Below are 23,924 nucleotides of genomic sequence, written 5' to 3'. Positions count from 1 at the left end.
TATACAAACCATGAAATGAAATGATGTTTCTTGCCATATCTGGCGAATAGCAACAATTATTTAAATCTAATCCTAATCCACTACTGAGCATTAAAGAGTAAACTCCGATCTTGGTGACAGGCGACGATCTTCTGTTTCCCATGATCAAATTTATCTTCCCATGCTCCACATCCCTATTTCTTCTTAGGCCCTGCAAATCAGAACAAATGTGAAAACCACATCCTGTATCAAGAACCCAAGAAATAGCGTGTGATGAATCATTAGATTTAATAGTGTAAATACCTGCGTAGGATGGCTTGATCTTCCCATCCTTGATTGCTTGCAGATATTCTGGGCAGCTTCGTTTCCAATGCCCTATCTTGTGGCAGTAGTGGCACTCTGCCTCCTTGGGGTTTGAGTTGGGTTTAGCAGAACCAACTTTGGTTCCACTAGAAGAGGTGTCATCTTGGGACTTTCCCTTGTGGTGGATCTTAGAGGGAGCCTTCCTCTTCTTACCCTTCCCTTGCCCTATTGCCAAGACTGGGACAGCAGTAGGAGTTGGAGATGGTGCAACAGATTTATCCTTGAGGTTGCTCTCAGCAGTCCTCAACAGTCCTTGAAGCTTGCTCAAGGTGACCTCCTCCTTGTTCATGTGGTAGGTCATGCGGAACTGGCTATACCAGGGAGGCAAGGAATGAAGGATTATGTCAATTGTCAGCTCTTCATCAAAGTTCACATTCAACTTTAGCAGGCGATCGACATATCTCTGCATCTTTTGCAGATGAGCAGTAAGGGACTCTCTATTGCCCATTTTGGTAGTAATCATCGAAGTGATGATCTCGTACCTTGCTTGCCTAGCGCTTTGGTGGTACCGGTCCAGCAGATCCTGATGCATTTCATAGGGGTACATGTCCTCATAGGACTTCTGGAGTTCTGCAGTCATGGTCGCTAGCATGATGCAATGGACTTTCATGGCATCACGCTCATGGGCCTCAAAGGTCGCGATCTCTTCAGCAGTAGCAGTGTTGAGGTTGATCTCCTTCAGCTTCTCATCAAGGACATACTCTTTGTCCTCGTAACGAGTGACCATTCGAATGTTGCAGATCCAATAATTGAAATTGGACCCGTCAAAGATCACTCTCCCACACAAGTTCATGAGTGAGAATGAGCCAGAGGAAGTAGAACCAGAAGCGTTGTTGACGTTCGACATCTGAAAAGGAAAAAGACCAAAGTTTGATTAGAAATGAATCCCCAATTAAACACCCAAATGAGAAATTAGGGCTAGGATCCAACAACATTATTTACAAATTAGAAAAGGGATGTTGTAATCTAACAAGTAAATAATTTGAAGGTAAGTGAATGACGATTCACTAATTCTCCACCATGAAAAACAAAAAAGAGATTAAGTTTTAAATCTATTGAAAACTCCTAGATCTTTTGAGATTCATTGAACTTTTCAATGGCATGTTTAAATATCGATATGCCCCTCTAGTTTGTGACTGGGATGCCGAGGATCACAAAGCGGGTGTGAATAACCATGCAAATATACATGGTGCCCTCATTCTTACAGTCACCTATTCGATGTGTCGGTTAACCACACACGCTCTATCGAACTATGACAAACAATGAATCACCCTTTGCCACCTTTGCTTAGAACCCAATTAGTGTGTCGGTTAACCACACACGCTTCACTAACGTCCTAGCAAGGGTACAAAGTGTAATTTCATGGAATTGCATCAATTCACTTTTGCCTAAAGTAACTAAGATTGGGAATTTTCTAAAAAACATTCTGTTACCTTATATTGATTCATTATACTTTTAATGAGGAAAGGGTTTGCCCTATCCTACCCATTCGGCTAACAACCCTCCACTAGTCAAGGGTGCGGTGAGTAAGAGTGGATACCCAATGACGGTCATTTTACAGGCTGCTTCCTTAAACACCCCTTATAAACTAGCTTCGTGAATGAGGCCTACTAACGGTAAGACTAGCATTTAAGTTTATATATATATATATATATATATATATATATATATATATATATATATATATATATATATTAATCTAATAATATTATAAAGTATAAGGTTGAATTTTAAACTTGTAAAATTCTTGGGTTTGAAATTTAAATAGTTCAAATTAAACTTTTAATTAAAAATATAAATTTCAAAACTTGAGGACAAGTTTTGAACTTTTCAAAACATAAAGGATCAAATAGTAAATAATTTAAATTAAACAATTAATTTAATGATTATCTAAATTTGACTAATCAATTAATTTACAAGATAATTCAACAATTAATTCAAATAATCAAATATTATCAAATAAGGAATTTATTATTCAAACAATTGGTAATTATCTTTTGTTTTGTTAAGGATATTCACATAACAGTAATAAAATTCGGATTTTATTAGTTTAAAACAATTTAGGTAATTATCCTTAAGCAAAACAGCAAGAAATCCCGAAAATCTCTCTGTCTGACGTCCCGACTCGCCGAGTCCCCTTATGGACTCGTCGAGTTCATCCTACTCGTCGAGCCCACTATGGGACTCGCCGAGTTTTTCAGTCAGGGGGCCAGAAAAACGATTTTAAAGCAAGAATTAAAACACAAAGCATCAATACAATAGAAGCCAATGAAGGCTCTGATACCACTAATGGGTTTTACACAAAATAACATCCTATGTGTTCATGCAAACCCTATTGCTTGGATCTAGGTTTCTCTAATTGTACATGCTTTCATCCAAGACTTACAAACCCTAGATCGAATGAGTATAATTCGAAATTAATGGAACAAATCAGATCTAGATCATTACCTCTTGTTGCTTGCTTGAATCTTCTTGTCTTTGAAGCTTAGAGTCACGAGTGTCACTCCTCTAATGGCTTACAAACACCAATAGCAAAAGAATGATCTTGGAGAGAGGTTGGAGGCTTCTTGAAATCGGCTCTTGCACTCTTTGGAATAGGGTTAGCCAATTTTTGTAGCCTAGGGGTCCTATTTATACTGGAGCTGCTAGGGTTTCAACCTAAACCCTAATGGATAGCTTAGGCCTTAAGTTATCCAAGGAAGCTTTTGGAATAAAGCCTTAGGGCCGAAATTAAGGATGGACACATCCTAATTTCGTCCATGCCTAGTCCAAGAGGCTCCTCAACCCAATACTCAACTATCACATATTCGACAGTTTAGGTCTCTATTATTAAATTAATTTCTTTTAGCCACAAAATTAATTTTTCAATTAATTCTTGTCTAATATTAATTTAATTATATGATTTCTCCATTAATATATTATTCATATAAAATATTAATAAATCATAATAACCTCTTTCTTAATAAATCATAATAACCTCTTTCTTAATAAATCATCCTATCATGTTGCTTTGGAGAAGGCAACCCAAAAGGACCATGCACAACCGGGTCAAGTACTTACTAAATATAGTTACGGACTTAGACACTAATCCAACAGATAGAACTATTTATTTTTCCATCATTCACTTGAGTATGTAATACTTCATGTGACACTAATAATTGATATTATGTGCTGATGATTGGAAGATATAATCAACTGATTACAAATGAATGGTATTTCATGTTGTAGATATAACAAGTGTTGCTATAGTCTTCTATTCAAAAAATATATGTATTGTACCTATCATTATAGGGACATGTAACAGTTGTAATTTATGAATAAATTCAGATTTACTTATCGTTTAATGGATGTTCACATTCATGTTATGAAACGATGTATTCTGTGTTAACGAATATTTTCTCATAATGTTATTTATGAAGTAAATCTATAATCTTTCATTGAATTAATAGTTCCAATCATAACACCTATATAATCAAATGATATTTTATTGTAACTTATCTATGTCATAATCATCATCACGATATAAATATGAAATACATATACCGACTTCAAAAGGATGGAATTTTTGAAGGCCATTGAGCTTGATTCATTTGATATATGTGAATCATATTTATATCGGAAGATGATTCACAAGTGTCTTTATCTATTAGTAGTTAAAGAACAAAAGGCTTGACAAAGAGTTATACATAAGTGATGTATGTAATTTGTTTTCAATCCATGAATAGATTTGATGATAGATACTTAATCAATTTCACTTACGACTTTTATTCGTTGTTGATGAAACATTTTGATTTGATCAAAATTTTCATAATGAAGATTGAAATATACATTAATGAGATCATCATTAACCTTTCGATTTGATAAAGAAAATGAGTTTTGTAAACCAAGTCTTCTTGGAACATCTTAGGAGTTGTGGAATCGATTCACAACTCACTCTGTCAAAAACACTCACTCATCATTAGTATGGTTCTTGTGGCACATGATCACCTGGTTACTTGAATCTATCTTTTAATATTCAAGGTAGCCTTCGTACTCTCTAATGGGATAGGGTCACCTAGCCACTATTTGAATGTTGATAGTATAAGTTTTTGAAGAGGATATAAATAGACCTTGCAATCTATTGTATGATGTTTCAAAAGAACTATTTACTTTACAAAATTTTGGAATTATGCTCATTGAAACAAATATATATTGAATATATATTTCCAACCAAACAAGTTGATTAGATACTTATATTAGACTAAGGATGAAATGGTTTATCCTTATCTAAAAGGTATGGAGTCATTGAGCTCATGTTAGACAATAAGCTTAACCACTCTAGCATCTACTAACTGCATTTATGTAGAATATCCTAAATGATTGTTTAGGATGAAGTTTCTACTAATCCCACTAATTGTCATTCCATAAGAAAAGTGATTAGAAAGTGCTTTTTCTAAGTGGGAGCAATTTGGAGATTTAAGAGCTAAAGATCGATAAACGAAATGCATCATAGTTTTGAACTAGCAAGTTTTCAACTGTTGTTGAATATGCTCAATGGTTGATCAGAAACTAATAAAACACATAGAGATGAATTCATGTATGATTATCAAGTATGGGCTTGATTAATCTTCCTGGATATAGTTTAACTATAAAGAGTAAATGAGTTTTCAAAGGAGAAAATATACATGAATAAAAATCTTTCCAAGATTTAAGCTAACATCTCAAAGTAAGAATCTTCTTTCTTATAAGTTACTTACATGGTGTGATTTAATTATGAATCTAGATGACTCTAGTGTTTTTCTACAAAGCTAGTGGGATCGCAGTAACATTCCTAATGTTATATGTAGTCGACATATTAATTCATGGAATATAGATCTATATAGATAGATCATGGAAACTTAAAGGATTAAGTAGAATTGCATTGATTGTCAAGGATCTTAAAGAGCTTAAGATAAAGGACTCTGATAGAGACATCTTGTCAAAAACCACATGACATAATTTTAAGCAAAATCCTAGTGCAAATGTTTTTGAACTGATAATATGATTGTATTCCGTATGCTGATGCAATTGGATTAATCATTTATGTCATGATTATGCATAAAGGCCAAATAAGTCGTATGCTTAGAGCATGAAAAATGATACCAGTATAATCCGAGAACAAAACGAGGCCAAAACGCCCCCCATAGACGCCCCACTCCCGTGCCCCTCCCCCCGACGTCGTACGTCATTGTGTGACTTATAGGAACATTCTAAAGTACTTGTGAGAACTAGAGAAATATTCCTAGTCTACGGAGTATTTGAAAGAAGGCTATGTTTAAAGTTGTTACACATGTGCTAAATTTTCAAATAGATTGAGATGACTCTTAGTCACAATCGGGCGTGTCCTCGTTATGAATGAAGAGATAGATACATGGATAGTGGTTCCATGTAGATTTTAACTATAGTTACACATCAGAGTTAGAGTACCTCGTGGTTTGGAGAACCACATACAAAGATGCTTAATGTATAGTTCGTTATGACTATGAGTAATCCCATTACGCAAGTATTGGTATCTAAGTCATATTCAAGCATCTAATTCATTCTCATTAGTTTTTCTTTATATATGAGTTATATATAAAACTAAAAATGATTGTATTCGCAAAGTTTACACAAATCAAGTTTGTCAAATCTAGTTAACAAAGCTGGTTCATTAGCTAAAGCATGAAAGTCAAGATGGTGTTATAGAGCATTGTTGATACAAGTAGATGTATTGATTGAAATTTAGTATTTGGATATTCGAACAATAAAACAACATATATTGTAATGAATGATATATTGCATATTAGTCTTTCATTAAATAATTGTTGTGTTCTATATTAGCATGTTTAAATCCTTGAATAACTAGGTTATTCTAAATGTCCATAGTTGTTCATAGTTGTGGGAGCATCTATGAGGTAAGACTAATATGAGTGGATTGGTGGATTCTCATAGAGATGAGAATGTCAAAGAGCTGCTGCCAACTTCATAGGTACTTGATTGGGAGAATAAGTATTAGACTTGACCCGCAACAAAACCACTTTATGGATTGTAGTCAAGAGTGATGTTTTGATCAAGGTTGTATCTTTTTAATCTTAGACCTGAGATACATATTTGGGACTTGAAGTGTAGGAATTGTTGTGCTTAGACATGGTTTAATGTTGTTTCGTAAAAAGCAGTCATAAGGGCCATCGTTGGGTATGCCATGAAATACATTGATAGGCGTATGTAGTCAAGATGATCTTTGTATTCTTAGACCTAAGATACATATTTGGGACTTGAAGTGTAGGAATTGTTGTGCTTAGACATGTTTTAACGCTGTTTCGTAAAAGGCAGTCATAAGGGCCATCGTTGGGTATGACATGAACTATATTGATGGGCATCTGTAGTCGAGATAGGATTTGTCCCTCTTATTCGTTGAGAGCATGACATCTAAGGCCTTAGTTAAAGTTGAATAGTAAATGAGATTGATCGTGATCCATATCTCATGTTCGACATGATGTCTAAGACAAAGGAATAATAGATACCATGCCTTTAGTAACAATTGTAGCTTAGAGCTCCTAGAATTGGCTGTTGATGAGATGGAACCCTTCATATGTTATTGTAGCCCGTTGCTAGACGTCAACTACTGTCTATGTCAGTCTATAATGAATCTTGTGTAAGTGGGAGATTGTTGGATCTATATGCTCAAGAATCATTATGAAGTGATATTTATAATAATATATGATCCTATAGGGTCACACATTTATCAAGTTGGCACATTTTATATATTTATTATTAATATGATTATTAATAAATAATATCAATTCTTGTATTTTAATTAGGGAATAATTATTGTTTTGTGAAAATAATAATTATAAGAGAGTATTACTAGTTATTATTTCATATGGTATGAATTAATAACTCATGCACAACATTTTGGACTAGTTGGATTCTTTTGTCTTTTACCTAAAGACAAAGTTTATATTTTATAAACTTGGAGTTTATAAAAAATAAAGAATCTTACTTTTTAAAAGGCATAATGATGGTGTGGGAGGTTGTTTTTTCAGCCTTCCACCTTTTGCCTCCCATGCTTCTAAAGGCTATCATTACTTTAGATTATTTTAATGGTTAAGTCTTACTTTTCATGGGCTATATAAGAGATGCATGAGGCTTGCATTTTTGCAAGAGTGAAGCTCTTCTTCTTCCTCTATTTTCTCTCTAGAACCGTAGGTTCTTCTTTTCTTCTTCCTCTCTCTCTCTCTCTCTCTCTCTCTCTCTCTCTCTCTCTCTTTTGTAGTTAGTTTGGTGATTAGAAGCCCTCTTGAGTTGTCTCCTTTAGTGCTTATTTGAGTTAAGCACTTAAAGGCTTTAGACACTCAAGAATACAAGAACAAACTAGCATTCGAAGTGTCTTACTCTTGATGATGGATACTTGTAGAGAAGATCACACACTTTGATCTTTTGTTATCTTCATCAACACCCCAAAACCAAGTGAGTTAAAAGGCTTCAAAGGTTATCTCTAAAACATCCTATGGTTGGTTTTATTTCATTCTAACCTCTATAAATGTACCCATGATGGTTCGGTTTTGTTATGAACTAAAAATAAACTTGTTATTTTAAAGTCTTCCGTTGCCGGTTTTTGTGAAAAACAAACTTTTATTTCGTATCAAAACCTAACAATGGGTAGTGCAGTTTGTCTTGTTTGGCTGGAGTTGTCTGGATGCGTATGCAATGACTTTATTCCTTTGCATCAGCATGTATTCTAATCCTTGGCGAGAGGCATCGCAGAATACTACCAAGTATTTTGTTCCCTCTGGGGAAAGGCAAGATCGGTGCAATGCACTATGATTGTTTCAATCTCTGGAAGGCAGATCTTGACTGTCTCCCCAATCAGATTTCTTGTCTTTCTGGGTTAGAGCAGTTGGAGGTTCGGCTATTTTAGAGAAATTCTCAATGAATATCTGGTAATTGCCCACAAGCCTAAATAATTAGCGTACTTCGGTTGGTTTCGTTGGTGCTTTCCAATCTGTATTTGCTTCAATCTTTGAAGGGTCAACATGACTTCCTTTGCTATTGACCACATGATCGAGGAAATGCACCTCATTGATCCAGAATTCGCATTCGGAGAACCTTGCATAAAGTTTCTCCTTCCTTAGTAGTTCCAAAATAAAACGCAACTGCTGGCCATATTATTCCTTGGTTTGTAAGTATATTAGAATGTCATCGATAAAGATGATCACGAACTTGTCCAAATAGGGTTTGCACACTCTATTCATAAGATCCATGAATACGGCTGGTGCATTGGTCAACCCGAATGGCATAACCAGGAACTCATAGTGATCGTACCGGGTCCTAAATGTCGTCTTTCGAATGTCTACTTCCTAAACGCTTGTCGAACAGGTCATCGATCATCGGGAGTGGGTATCGGTTTTTGATGGTGAGTTAGTTCAACTCTTGATAGTCAATACATATCCTGAACAATCCATCCTTATTTTTGACAAACCATACCGGAGCTCTCTAGGGTGGGGAGCTTGGCCGGATAAAGGAGATCTTGCTACTAGCGTTGCACCCAGGATTAAGTCGATTTGGAATTTAACCTGCCTGACTGAGGGTAGTCTAGGTATATCTTTTGGGAATACATCCGGGTAATCGCACACTTGTTGAATATCTTAGATTTCCTTACCCTTGCCTTGCTCATCCATCACGCAGGCCAAGAAAGCAAAGCATATTTTATGTAAGCACTTTCTTTCCTTCATGCAAGAAATGACTCTTATATTCTTCCTTGATTTATGTTTGTAAATCACAAGGGTTTCGTCGTTGGGTAGGGGTAGTCGGACGAATTTCTCATATCATAGAACCTCGGCTCGGTGAGGCGTTAACTAAACCATTCCGATAATCACATCGAAACTTCCAATGGTCATGGGTATTAGATCGACGTGAAAGACGTGGTTACTAAGGGTATGAAGGCAATTGGAAAGTATTCCTAAGATGCCTTCTACTTGGTCGTTGCAGGATTTATGGTTTAGCATGTTTCTAAACTTATAGTCAATGAAGCTCCATCGGTACTAGTATCAAATAGCACAGACGCATGAATTTTGTTGATAGGAAATGTACCCATAACAATTTATCTATAAACGAGCACGTATGAGTCGTATTATATGATAGTGTATTAGTGTGACTTGTTCCTGAAATCCTACAGATTTCCAGATGATAGAGAGAGCGATCAATTTCTGAAATCCTACATGTTTCCAAATGTTAGAGAGAGAGTTGAAATCCTACCGATTCAAATGATAAAGAGTGAATTGAAATCCTACCGACTTCAAATGATACAAGAATAGTGATCGGTTCCAGAAATCCCATAGATTTCCAAATGATAGAGCAAGGACTGATAATATTTACGACCTTTGAAACACTCGATAGCATAAACACTTTTATTTTGGTTACATCTTGTTACACCCTGTTTCCAAACATGGGTAGGTTTAGTAACGAAAAAGCTTCATTCACTGAGAGACATAGAAAGGATAAATGTTTGCATATAATTTCTTTTCCCATGATTCCTAACCTTAACCTTAGGGTACTAATTGCCGTGGGTAACCTTGTTAGAGATTTAAAATGTCTGATTAGCAGATTGGCTAACTCCTTAAGCTGGTTATGAGCCTCATACATCCTTTGAGTTGTTACAATCGTTTGATACTCAGTCTGTTTTAGGTCAATTGGACCCTATACTCTAGTGTATAGATTTGTTGACCATAGGTAACAACCCTTCTTTGGTTGATTGCTATCATGGCATAATGTATGGACAGTGCCATTTCATCATGTTGTTCTTTCTTGAGTTCTCCGACTCTCTGACCTAGAGTGTGAGTAGCATATTCTACTATATTCATGTTGTCTATCATGGATTCGATTTGATGTCTTAATTTGAACACTCTATTCAATTAGGAGAAGCACAACTTTATTGACAGTCTTGTCGATAAGCGTAACAAACTTGGGGAGTGATGACTTGTCATTCTTGTTCCTTGAGGCTATTAGCTCTCTCTCTCAGAGTGTTTGTGAATCTTCCCAACTCTTGTGACGACATTTGCTTCCTTCAGGTGGCAGTACCACATTGAGAATGGGGGGAGGATCCTCTTCTTAGGGGTATCCATGAGGAGCGTTCCACCTGAAATTAATCAATAGAGGTAGTATACTGGTGGCGTTTCAATACGGACTCTTCATCTGTTAGTCCTTCCCCTTCAATGTTTTCCTCAACTGGTTGCTTATCTTCGATCTTTCCCTTCTATTCTTAAGTTTCCTCCCCTTTTGTGGGTTCTTTAGGTGGTTCGTCTTCAGAAGGATGTTCGTCATTTTCGGGTGATAGGGGAGATAGAAGTTTGGAGACTACTGAACGATCGACTGGGAGCTATAGGTTTCTCTTTCACGAAGCTATTGGTTGTTCGTTCTTCCTCGAATTTAGGTAAATTGGGAAAATATGGATGTTATCCCAAAATTTTAAGTATTTTTATGATTTTTTAAGATGTATATGTTGTCTGGGAGTTGATACAAGGATTTTAGGTATTAGCTATCTGTATCGAGTCTTGAGAACATCCTTCAATCTCAAAACTCTCAACCATTGCAGTCTATCAAACTCGTCGCTCAAGGTTGGTTGTTCACCAGCCCGACCATAAAAAACATAGGCGCGTGTTCCTAGTTTATTTATGGTATGGCCTATGTACGATACTAACCTTAGTTGAGGCTTTTGACCTAAAAGGTTGAGTTGGTAGCTTTAGTTGAAGGCATGTCAGAATTTTTATTAAGTGTTCTCATCGCGGATATATATATATATATATATATATATATATATATATATATATATATATATATATATATATAATTGTTTGTGAGATTTGTAGTATTTTTAATTTTTTTTTGTACTCCAAGACTACTAAGAACAGATGAGGATCAGACAGGAAACACCGGGGGTAGGGCCATTGTGGCAATTAAGTCGTTCTGAAATCCAGCAAACCTAGCGGCCATTCAAACCAGTTACCTCTCCCGTGAGTACTGAGTAGTCGAGAAGTAGTGTATTTATTAATAATACTTTTATTAGGAGCCTGTAGCTATAGTTGTATTTCCTCTTTCGAGGATACAAGTTCTCTATAGCCAATTTAGCTCTGATACCAATCTGTCATACCTCGGCCGAGGCAGCGGAATACGTCGGGTTGTGCGACTTAGTTCATGGATCACAAGCAAATTGAATATACGTCACAAGTTACAGCAATAACAACATAACAGTTACATTACACTTTAAGGTTTGAATACAAGGTTCATAATAATAATAATAAGTTCATAAATTTACCTTAACAGATAGGCCAATATAACAAATGCTAGATAAAACTAGGTCGCCTGAAATCCATGACTAATCTTCTGACTGAAAGCTCGTTTAGTGATATCCTGAGAATACATGTAGTTTTGAGAGTCAACACAAGGTTGGTGAGAGTTTACAGGTTTTCTGCTAACCGCAGTAATGATACTCTTTTTTTATTAAAGTTCGAAAGTATCTCTTTTTTAGTTAAAACCATGGTTGATAAAGAGATAAATCGAAAATAAATCCATACTTGAAATGTTTGTTAAAGAGATAAACCATAAGTAAATCCATACTTAAAATGTTTGATAAAGAGATAAACCATAAGTAAATTCATACTTAAAATGTTTGATAAAGAGATAAACGATAAGTTATCCATACTTAAAATGCTTGATCAAGAGATAAACCATAAGTAAATCCATACTTTAAATGTTTGATAACAGAGAAATCATGGGTAAATCCACACTCAAAACGTTTGGTAATCAAAGAAGCGTGAGTAAATCCATACTCAAAACGTTTGGTAATCAGAGAACCGTGAGTAAATCCATACTCAAAATGTTTGGTAATCAGAGAACCGTGAGTAGATCCATACTCAAAATGTTTGGTAATCAGAGAACCGTGAGTAAATCCATACTCAAAATGTTTGGTAATCAAAGAAATCGGATCTGTGGTTTCTAGATTATGAGATCTAGTTAATGCTTATAGTGAGTCCTATAACCTAACTATGTGACTGTAAAACCCCTTAGAACGCTTCATTGGACGTCGTAGAAATGAATAAGATATTTATCACCCGCTTCGATTGATCGGTCGAGGTTGTAGCTAGCAACCACAGGTAGGGGTGTCAACCCGTATAGATCTATACATACGTATCTCAACTCCGAAGATTAACGGTTATAGTGGTGTGGGTCTCCTAAGGCCCTTAACTACGTATCTCATTCATATAGATCTATACATACGTATCTCTTTCATAAGGCCCTTAACTAGAGTTTGTCATGAAAAGCCGAGTATGCCCAATAAGAAAATCCATAAAAGTGTATAATATGCATTCAAACAAGTGGTAAATCCCATGGTAGTGTACACAAGTACATAAGTGATTTCAAGATAAGAGTTTGATAACTCGTATATGTATGAATGAAAGACGTGAACTTGAAATACTACAAAAGTGGTAACTTCTATGACATAAGTTTTGTAATATATGTTGTCAAAAATCATAATATCTTTGTAGTAGAATAATACGTTGTCTTGACTAGTTACATTATTAAAAAAAACAACTATAACATATATACATAGAACATATTTATCAATAGTTTATCTGTAAATGAAATATTATATAATAAAATAATATTTATAAACTAGTTTTGAAATCGGTAAGTGTTTGTTACGAATGATAAATATAAATAGCACATGTATTCTCCCCCAAAACGTAGAAATATTAAAAAGGGGGACGTAGAAACTCACCCTTGAAGCGTGAACGAGTCTCGAGGGTGAAACTTGTCGTGAAAATCGTTTCGTGACTTTTTGTGCCCTTAAAACGAATCACCGGGTCTATTTATATTACCTAATAAACCAAAACGGTAGTTTTGATATTAATTATTAAGTATAGGGTGGTCTTTATTAAAATAAATAAAGTATAGGGATTGATTTTGCCAAAATCAAACTCCATGGACTGATCTTGCAAACAGTTCTCAAACCAAGGGTCCAATATGCACATTTTAACCTAATTTAAGCTTCCAGGACTTGGTTTGCTGGGTTTTTTCGGGTGGAGGGGCCATTCTTGGACATTTTAATGCAAGTTTGACTTAGACGAGAACTGCTTCTAAGGGAGGGTCGAAATATGTACATGTCAGAAATTTGGGGGTTTTGTTTTAATTAAATTGAATAAATGTTTGCACAGTCGCTCTGCATTTACGCATCACGACTTGCAGGTTTTTCTTGAGGCAGTCGAATCCGAAAATTTATTGTCCTTGATTGGATTTGATCTTGACACATGTATAACGAAAATGGGAGTGATGGTGACTTACCGACGGTCGTAGAGGTGGCGCCTGGTCGCAGTTTCACGGTAGCAACAACAACAATTGGCAGCGGCAATGGAGTGGGTCAACGATGGCGGAGGGTGGAGGAGCTCTGGTGGTGCCGTGGTGGTCGAAGCTACAGCGGCAGGCAGTGGCCAAACTAAAGCAACAGCAACAGCCGGCTGCAGCAGCATCGAAGTGTATGGTGGTGGTGGTTCACGACCGGAGGAGGCGGAGGGGCTGCCGCAGTCGGCTGTGGTGGTTCCCTTCGCCGGTGGAGTAAGAAAAGAGAGAGAGAGAGAGAGAGAGAGAGAGAGAGAGAGAGAGACGAGGTAAAGGTAACAGGTGGTCGGAATGGGGAGTTCCAATCAGTAACAACGTGTTGGAGTTTTTAGATGATGCAAATAAAAGAATTCTAAGAATAAAAGCTGGATGGATAAACATGTTGTGCACGTGTGGTTTACTTAGTCTTGGCACATGTAGTTTACTCCGTCTTTAGCTACTTCTAATTTGACTTAGTATTTCCTATTTTCTTGGTTTTTCGTTATTTTCTCAGTGTATTTAAAAGCCACTTGGCCTTCTAAATGTATCATCAATTTGTGTGAGAAAGCAGTTTTTAGTTTATCATTTTGGTATTAGAGCAAATTTCGATCACTAAAACGAGAGTAGCAATGATGAATGATGATAAGGTGAAAGTGTCGGTCTTCGATGGCCACTATGAACATTGGAGTGAAATGATGGAGAACCTGCTACGTGCAAAATAGGTATGAATCTTAATTGATCCAGGTATTAGAGAGCCGACAGTTGGAATCGCCCAAAGCGAAGCAGAGAATAAGAAATTGGAGGAACTGTGGATGAAAGATTTGCAGTTCAAGCATTACCTGTATCAAGTAATCGACCGGGTCATGTTTGAGCAGATCATGGATAGAAAAACCTCCAAGGCGGTGTGGTACTCCATGAAGCAGAGGTTCTCAGGCAATGAACGGGTCATGTGGTCTATGTTGAAAAAGCTCGGAAGGGATTTCAAAATCCTCGAAATGAAGACTAACGAGACCATCCTTGAGTACTTTGGTAGGGTTTTGGCAATCTTAAATCAGATAAGGAGCAATGGGGAAATGATAGCTGATGTCAAAATTGTTGAAAAAATTCTCAGAACCCTAACCGACAAACACATGTATGTGGTGGTCTCAATTGAAGAATCAAAAAATGTTGAAGAAATGTCCATAGAAGAGCTGCAAAATACTCTGGGGGTTCATGAGCAGAATTTCAAGAAAGTTGTAAAAGAAGATGATCAAGCACTAAAGGCAGAGACTGGATTTAGTCTGAATGGTCGCTGACGAGGGAGAGGCAGAACCAACAATAAAGGCAGAGGACGAGGTCGAGGACGACTATCCTTCAACAAATAGACGATAGAATGTTACAATTGTCACAAATTGGGACATTACTCTTATGAGTGTCCTTAATCTAAGGATGCGAATTATGTAGGTTTTGATGAGAATGAGGAAGTCATGCTCATGGTTGATACTAATATGGAAGAGAATGTGTTCAGGGGAGAAGCATGTAGTCAAAACAAGAGCATGTTGTGGTTCTTGGACTCTGGCTGCTCCAATCACATGTGTGGTGACAAAGACAGGTTTATTGATCTTGATTCAGATTTCTCTAACTCTGTAAAGCTGGGAAATAACACACGATTGATGGTGGCTGGAAAAAGGAATGTGAATTAATTTTAAATGGGGCAACATTTGTGATAAATGATGTGTATTATGTTCCAGATCTCAAAAACAATCTTCTCAGCATAGGGCAACTCCAGCAAAAGGGATTATCTTTCTCTTTCAATTAGATGTTTGCAAGGTGTTTCATCAAGAAAAGGGCTTGATCTTTCAGAGCAACATGAGTACTAATCGGATGTTCCCAATTAGTGAAGAGGTCCATGGTGTCGATCAACAGAAAACAGATGAGTGTATGTATACCAGTGATGAAGACAATGCTAAGTTATGGCATGAACGAATGTGACATCTCAGCAACACAAGCATGGAAACACTTCAAGGAAAAGGCATGGTTCGTGATCTACCTCGTTTTGCTATCAATAAAGTTGTATGTGGAGACTACATGATAGGAAAAAAACCAAGAAGGCGATTCCAAAAACAAGCAATTGGTGAGCAGAAGAGATTCTGGAGTTAATACACTCGGATATCTGTGGACCCATAACCCCTGCATCACACACTGGAAAAAGGTACTTCTTGAGCTTCATTGATGACTATAGTCGTAAGAGCTGGGTGTATTTGTTAACAGAGAAAGTCTCAAGCCCTCGAAAGCTTCAAACAATTCAAGAAGAAGGTCGAAACTGAAACAGGGAAGACTGTTAAGGCTCTCCGAACAGATTGAGGTAGGGAATACCTATCTGATGTTGTTAACAGATTTTGCTTGGATCATGGGGTCAAACGACAACTCTCTACAAGTTTTTCACCTCAGCAAAACGGGGTTACTGAGCAAAAAAATAGAACATTCATCAATATGGTGGTATCAATGATAACAACTAAGAATATGCCAAAGAAGTTTTGGGGTGAAGCAACGATGTGGAGCTTCTACGTGCTGAACAGATGTCCTACTAAAGCCCTTATATATATGACTCCTCAAGAAGCCTGGAGTGTGATCAAGACAACAGTCCATCACTTTCGTGTTTGGGGTTACATTGCTCATGTTCACATACCGAAACAGAAACGAACTAAACTTCATGGTAAAAGCTCTGTTTGTATATTAACGAGAATAAGTGAGGAATCAAAGGCATACCAGTTGATCGATCCACAAACACTAAAAGTCATTGTAAGCAAATATGTCATCTTTGAAGAGCACAAGTCCTGGAACTGGAATCAAGCTAAAGAAGGTGATGATGAAAAAGAAATCACGTGGGGAGACTATGACTTTGTTGATGATGACTATGAGTTTGTGAATGATCATCTAGAAATCGAAGTTGAGCATGATGAGCAAATGTATCGGTGTTAAGTGGATCTTTAAGACCAAACTTAATGAAAAATGAGAAGTGGAGAAACACAAGGCCATACTGGTTTCTAGAGGTTATGGCAAACAATTTGGAGTCGATTATGTAGAAGTGTATGCTCCAGTTGCTCGAATGGATACGATTCGCCTGATGATAGCTCTAGTTGCTCAATTTATCAAATGTATGTAAAGTCCTCTTTTCTTCATGGAACATTGGAAGAAGATGTGTACGAGCAACAACCGCAAGGATATGTGCTTAAAGATAATGAGCATAAGGTGTATAAATTACAAAAGGACCTATACGGACTTCAGCAAGCTCCTAGAGCTTGGTTTAGTCGTATTGAATCATACTTCATTAAAGAAGGTTTTACAAGAAGCAGCTCAGAACACACTTTGTTCATCAAAACATCATCAGATGGAAAGTTGATGTTTGTAAACATATATGTTGATGACTTGTTGTACACAGGAAATGATGAAAGAATGCTAGAAGATTTCAAGTGCTCCGTGAAGGGTGAATTTGAGATGACAGATCTGGGAAAGATGAGGTACTTCTTGGGGATAGAGGTGCTTCAAACTCCAGCTGTAATTCATGTGTCATAGAAAAAGTAAACAATTGAAATCCTTGCCCGCTTCAACATGTTGGACAACAATGCAGTAGTGAATCCAATTTTTCCCGACTGCAAGTTAAAGGTGGAATAAGGTGAACCTGTAGATGAAACTCTTTTTAAAAGTATGGTGGGAAGCTTGATGTACATCACTAACACACGACCATATATCCAGTTTGTGGTAAGCTACATCAGTCGGTTCATGTCTAAGCCAACTGAAATTCACTTTGTTGCTGCAAAGAGGGTGCTGAGATACCTTCAAGGAACTTTAGACTTTGACATTTGGTACAAAAGAGGAGGAAGTGGAAAAATGGAGGTGTTCACAGACAATGATTTTGCAGGTGACTGGAATGACCGGAAAAGCACATCCGGGTATTTGGTATTGTGGGATGGAGTTGCAGTCTCATGGTCATCAAAGAAGCAAAGTATAGTTGCTTTATCATCTACAGAAGTGGAGTATGTGGCAACAAAATCAAGTGATATGGACTCGAACTATTCTTGAAGAGCTTGGAATGAAACAAGAAAATGGTACAGTGAACAATTTGACAACACCTCAACAATCAAGCTCTCAAAGAACCCAATCTTCCATGGCAGATGCAAACACATTGGGGTTAAGTTTCACTCTCTTCGTAATTTGGTTGAAGATGGAACAGTTGAGTTGCAACATGTTGGCACTAAGGAACAGATAACAGATATTCTCACTAAGCCATTACATCGAGAAGTTTTTGTGAAGCTAAGAGAAAGACTTGGAATTTGCTCGTTGGAAGAAAACCAAGACATCGATGTCTAGTTTGGGGGAAGGTTTGTTGGAGTTTTAAGCTGATGCAAATAAAAGAATTCAAGAATAAAAGCTGGATGGATAAACATGTTGTGCACATGTAGTTTACTTAGTCTTGGCTCGTGTAGTTTACTCAATCTTTAGCTACTTCTAGTTTGACTTAGTATTTCCTATTTTCTCAGTGTATTTAAAAGCCACTTTGGCCTTCTGAATGCATCATCAATTTGTGTGAGAAAGATATCAGTGTTTAGTTTATCACAGCGGTGGTGGGTGGCGAAGTGGGTTTTGTCGTCGGCGATGTGTGGCAGTCGACTGTGGTCGACGGGTTTTCCCCGTTTTCTCCTCAAGTTTGTGTCACAGATTCGAAGGGGAGGGTGTTGGGTTGGGTTTGATCGATGAAGACAGTGGGGGAGTAGAGGGTGGTGGGCAGCTACGGTGGTGACGAGGTGGTCCTCGGTGGTATTGGGGTGTTTCTTGGTGTCGCCGGTGGTCAGAGGGGTTGAACAACAATGGAGGGTGTTTGGATGGTGTTTATGCGATGTGTGGGTGATGGAGGTTGCTGCGTCCTTTTGGGGATGGTCGTTTATGGGGAAGAAAAGAAATGGAGGTGTAGAGAGATAAAGACTAGAGAGAGGGGAAAAGATACACTGTATATTGCAGGCGAAAGAAACAAAACTCATAAACCATGATGTTGACTTTTCATTGGGTCAAAGGTCAAAGAAATATATTTGACCTTTTTATTCCAAACATATGTTGCCTTGATTTACGTGATGCTGGTTTCGGGGCTCGTAAAAATATTTCAAAAGTGCTTGGAGACTGCCATGGTTGGGTGATTTCAAATATTCAGACGGAATTTAAATCCGATATACGGATCACCGTGAAGCAGCGTTCGGAGTTTCGAGTTTAATTGGTCTGAAACGTCTGCTTTTCTGACTTTTACAAATATTTTTACTAAAATTATTTCGAGTAGTAAATAAAGTTTTAAACCGTAGTCTGAGTCCAAAAACGCTTTCAGAATTTCTATCTAAGGTGTGCAAGTGCCTCAATGGATCAATACGGTTTACGTAATCAGACAAAGTGAGTGTTATACCGGTTTGGTTTTCTTAAAACGGTCATATCTTTTGCATACGAACTCCGTTTTGGACGTTCTTTATATATCCACGATTAGGGAAACATATACTATGAGTCTAGAATATTTTATTTGTTCACAGAAGCTTAATATAAAATTTCAGTTTTTCAGTCGTTAACTAGAGATGCATTTTGTGCTATAAGTTTTGTTCGACATTTTCCATAATTTGAGATTAGATACCATTTCAAATCTTATTGTAATAGAAATGACCCTATATTTCTACTAAAATATGCATTAAAATTCAATCGATCAAGATACAAAAAGGTCCGCGATGAACTGACCATTTACAAATTCAGACCTAAATTCTGGGATGTATATCTGAGTCAAATAAGTGTAAAATTATGGTGAGTGTGATACGATCATCCCTAGCTCTTTCAATTCGATCCAGAAGTACGTGAAACATAAACTGAAAGTTGTAAGCACGAAGCTTAGTAATTTCTCCGGAATACCTTATACCATACACACCAAACATACACTGAGCCATGCCCGACAACCAACGGGCCCCGCATGGCATCGAGCCTCGCTCGGAACAGATCTGTCTGTATCCACCCAACACACCCATCAGGCCCCGCCTAGCATCGAGCCCCGCCCGACATACATAAATACATACACACATGCAAAGTCACACAGACAACTAGCATACAGATAACAATAATCCATGGGTTGGCATTGGTGCCCTCGACCCGTCAAACACAGTGAGGAGACTCACCTCAATCTGTTGGAAAATCGGGTAAACGTTCGGACTGCTAATCTAGGAAATCTTCGCAATAAATATGATCAAATATAATCTTAATTAATAATTAGGGCATAAACCATATCCGAGAGTCTAAGTCTTTAATCCCGACTCGTATGGTAAAAGACCATTTTACCCTTCCTTCATTGGGCCTAAATATGAAAGCCCAAAACCCCCAAATGGCCCAACTAGCCCAAAAGGCCCAAAAGTCCAACTGGCAAGTAGGCCATGCATACCACCAGAGTACTCCTCGCGATCGCTTACGGGACTCAATCCCAATACGCGCAGTGTACACAAACGTACGCCCAACGTACTGGTCAGAGATCCTTTCTCTCAAGAAACGACTTAATCCCTTAAGACTTTGACGTCCAAACTTCAAATCTACTCCGAAATGATGTCTTAATCCATAAAGTTGGTGACCTTACTGTTGGGTTTTGATACGATATAAAAGTTTATTTTTTACAAAAATCGGCAACGAATGACTTTAAAAATAACAAGTTTATTTTTAGTTCATAACAAAAACGAACATCATGGATCCATTTATAGAGGTTAGAATGACATAAAACCAACCATAGGATGTTTTTGAGATAACCTTTGAAGCCTTTAAGCCCACTTGGTTTTGGGGTGTTGATGAAGGTAACAAAAGATCAAAGTGTATGATCTTCTCTACAAGTATCCACCATCAAGAGTAAGGTACTTGGAATGCTAGTTCCTTCTTATATTCTTGAGTTTCTAAAGCCTTTAAGTGCTTAACTCAAATAAGTACTAAAGGGAATAACTCAAGAGAGCTTCTAAACCACCAAACTAACTTCAAAATAGAGAGAGGGAGAGGAGTAGAAAACCCACGGTTTTTAGAGAGAAAGAAAAGAAGAAGAAGAGCTTTACTCTTGAAAAAATGAAAGCCTCATGCATCTCTTATATAACCCATGAAAATTAAGGCCTAACCATTAAAATAATTGAAAGTAATGGTAGCCTTTAGAAGCATGGGAAACAAAAGGTGGAAGGTTGAAAAAGCAACCCCCCACACCATCATTATGCCTTTTAAAAAGTAAGATTCTTTAATTTTTTTATAAACTCCAAGTTTATAGAATATAAACTTTGTCTTTAGGTAAAAGACAAAAGAATCCAACTAGTCCAAAATGTTGTGCATGACTTATTAATTTCTACCATATGAAATAATAACTAGTAATACTCTCTTATAATTATTATTTTCACAAAACAATAATTATTCCCTAATTAAAATACAAGAATCGATATTATTTATTAATAATAACGTTAATAATAAATATACAAAATATGCCAACTTGATAAAGGTGTGACCCTATAGGATCATATATTATTAGCAATATCACTCCATAATGATTCTTGGGCATATAGATCCAACAATCTCCCACTTGCACAAGATTCATTATAGACTGACATAGACAGTAGTTGATGTCTAGCAACGGGCTACTGCCCCTAACAACATATGAAGGGTGCCATTTCATCAACAACCAATTCTAGGAGTTCTAAGCTACAATTGTTACTAAAGGTGTGGTATCTATTATTTCTTTGTATCAGACATCATGTCGAACATGAGATATGGATCACGATCAATCTCATTTACTGTTCAACTTTAACTAAGGCCTTAGATGTCATGCTCTCAATGAATAAGAGGGACAAATCTCATCTTGACTACATACGCCTATCAATGTAGTTCATGTCATACCCAATGATGGCTTTATGACCGCCTTTTACGAAACAAAGTTGAACCATGTCTAATCAAAACAATCCCCACACTTCAAGTCCCAAATATGCATCTCAGGTCTAAGAATACAAAGATCATCTTGACTACATACGCCTATCAATGCAATTCATGTCATACCCAACGATGGCCTTTATGACTGTCCTTTACGAAACAGCGTTGAACCATGTCTAAGCACAACAATCCCTACACCTCAAGTCCCAAATATGTATCTCAGGTCTAAGACTAAAAAAATACAACCTTGATCAAAACATCACTCTTGACTTGATTTAGTTTGTCGAGGCTTCGGTCTCTTCCAAAAAAAACATCACTCTTGACTATGATCCATAAAGTGATTTTGATGTGGGTCAAGTCCAATACTTATTATCCCAATCAAGTATCTATGAAGTTGGTAGCAGCTCTTTGTCATTCTCATCTCCATGAGAATCCACCAATACAGTCATATTAGTCTTACCTCATAGATGCTCCCACAACTATGAATGACTATGGACATTTAGATTAACCTAGCTATTCAAGGATTTAAACATGCTAATATATAACACATCAATTATTTAATGAAAGACTCATATCTAATATATCATTCATTACAATATATGTTGCTTTATTGTTCCAATATCCAAATACTAAATTTCAATCAAATACATCTACTTGTATCAAGAATGCTCTATGACACCATCTTGACTTTCATGCTTTAGCTAATGAAGCAACTTTGTTAACTAGATTTGAGAAACTTGATTCATGTAAACTTTGTGAATACAATCATTTTCAGTTTTATATATAACTCATATATAAAGAAAAAATCTTATGAATGAATTAGATTCTTGAATATGACTTTGATACCAATACTTGCATAATGGGATTACTTAAAGTCATAATGAACTATACATTAAGCATCTTTGTACGTCGTTCTCCAAACCACGAGGTACTCTAACTCTGATGTGTAACTGTAATTAAAATCTACGTGGAACCACTATCCATCTAACTATCTCTTCATTCATAATGAGGACACGCCCGATTGTGACTGAGAGTCATCTCAATCTATTTGAAAATTTAGCACATTTGTAACAACTTTAAACATAGCCTTCTTTCAAATACTCCGTAGATTAGGAATATTTATTTAGTTTTCACAAGTACTTTAGGATGTTCCTATAAGTCACACAATGTCTTGTTCTCGGATTATACGGGTATCATTCGACATGCTCTAAGCATATGACTTATTTGGCCTTTATGCATAATCATGACATATATGATTTCTCCAGTTGCATCAGCGTACATAATACAATCATATTATCTAGTTCAAAAATATTTGCACTAGGATTTTGCTCAAAATCATGTCATATGGTATTTGACAAGATGACTCTCTCAGAGTCCTTTATCTTAAGCTCCTTTAAGATCGTTGACAATTAATGCAATTTTACTTAGTCCTTTAAGTTGCCATGATCTATCTATATAAATCTTTATTCCAAGAATTAGTATGTCGACTACATATAAATCTAGGAATGTTATTGCGCTCCCACTAGCTTTGTAGAAAACACAAGAGTCATCTAGATTCATAATTAAATCACACTATGTAATTAACTTATAAGAAAGAAGATTCTTACTTTGAGATGTTAGCTTAAATCTGAGAAGATTTTCAATGACTCCATAACTTTTAGATAAGGATAAACCATTTCATCCTTAGTCTAATATAAGTATTTAATCCACATGTTTGGTTGGAAATATACATTCAATATATATTTGTTGCAGTGAGCATAATTCCAAAATTTTGTAATGTAAATAGTTCTTTTAAAACATTATACAATAGATCGCAAGGTCTATTTATATTCTCTTCACAAACTTGTACTATCAACATTCATCTAGTGGCTAGGTGACCCTATCCCACTAGAGAATACAAAGTCTACCTCGAATATCAAAAGATAGATTCAAGTGACCAGGTGATCCTGTGCCACAAGAAACATACTAATGACAAGTGAGTGTTTTTGTCGGAATGAGTTGTGAATCAATTCAACAGCTCCTAAGATGTTCCAAGAAGACTTGGTTTACAAAACTCATTTTCTTATCACAACGAAAGGTTAATGATGATCTCATTAATGTGTATTTCAATATTCACTATGAAAAATTTGATCAAATCAAAAGGTTTCATCAACGACGAATAAAAGTAGTCAGTGAAATTGATTAAGTATCTATCACCAAATCTATTCATGGATTGAAAAAGATTACATACATCACTTATGTATAACTCTTTGTCAAGCCTTTTGTTCTTTAAC

General features: G+C 36.6%; 1 protein-coding gene and 1 pseudogene across 1 annotated transcript; one reads left to right on the top strand and one right to left on the bottom strand.

Annotated features, from left to right (window-relative positions):
• Window positions 1–18,650, bottom strand: LOC145137497 (uncharacterized). The gene is made up of 5 exons (XM_079071625.1): window positions 13,681–18,650; window positions 13,118–13,217; window positions 11,654–11,748; window positions 283–1,189; window positions 1–190 (listed from the first exon to the last, which is right to left on the bottom strand). Exons 4-5 carry the CDS (start codon window positions 1,187–1,189, stop codon window positions 174–176), a joined length of 924 nt encoding a protein of 307 aa, XP_078927751.1. The 5' UTR covers window positions 11,654–11,748; window positions 13,118–13,217; window positions 13,681–18,650; the 3' UTR covers window positions 1–173.
• Window positions 17,401–18,063, top strand: LOC145140027 (secreted RxLR effector protein 161 pseudogene; annotated as a pseudogene).
• Window positions 18,651–23,924: the final 5,274 nt, after the last annotated feature.

Source organism: Lactuca virosa, chromosome 9 (genome assembly GCF_052849685.1).
Source record: "Lactuca virosa cultivar CGN04683 chromosome 9, Lactuca_virosa_CGN04683_v6, whole genome shotgun sequence".
In the NCBI taxonomy this organism is placed as follows: Eukaryota; Viridiplantae; Streptophyta; class Magnoliopsida; order Asterales; family Asteraceae; genus Lactuca; species Lactuca virosa.
The sequence above is the reverse complement of the archived record's forward strand: the minus strand, read 5'-3'. Positions and strand labels throughout refer to the sequence as shown.

Bases quoted from the DNA above. Each gene is read 5' to 3' on its own strand.
- LOC145137497 (XM_079071625.1), bottom strand. From the start codon at position 1,189: ATGTCGAACGTCAACAACGCTTCTGGTTCTACTTCCTCTGGCTCATTC.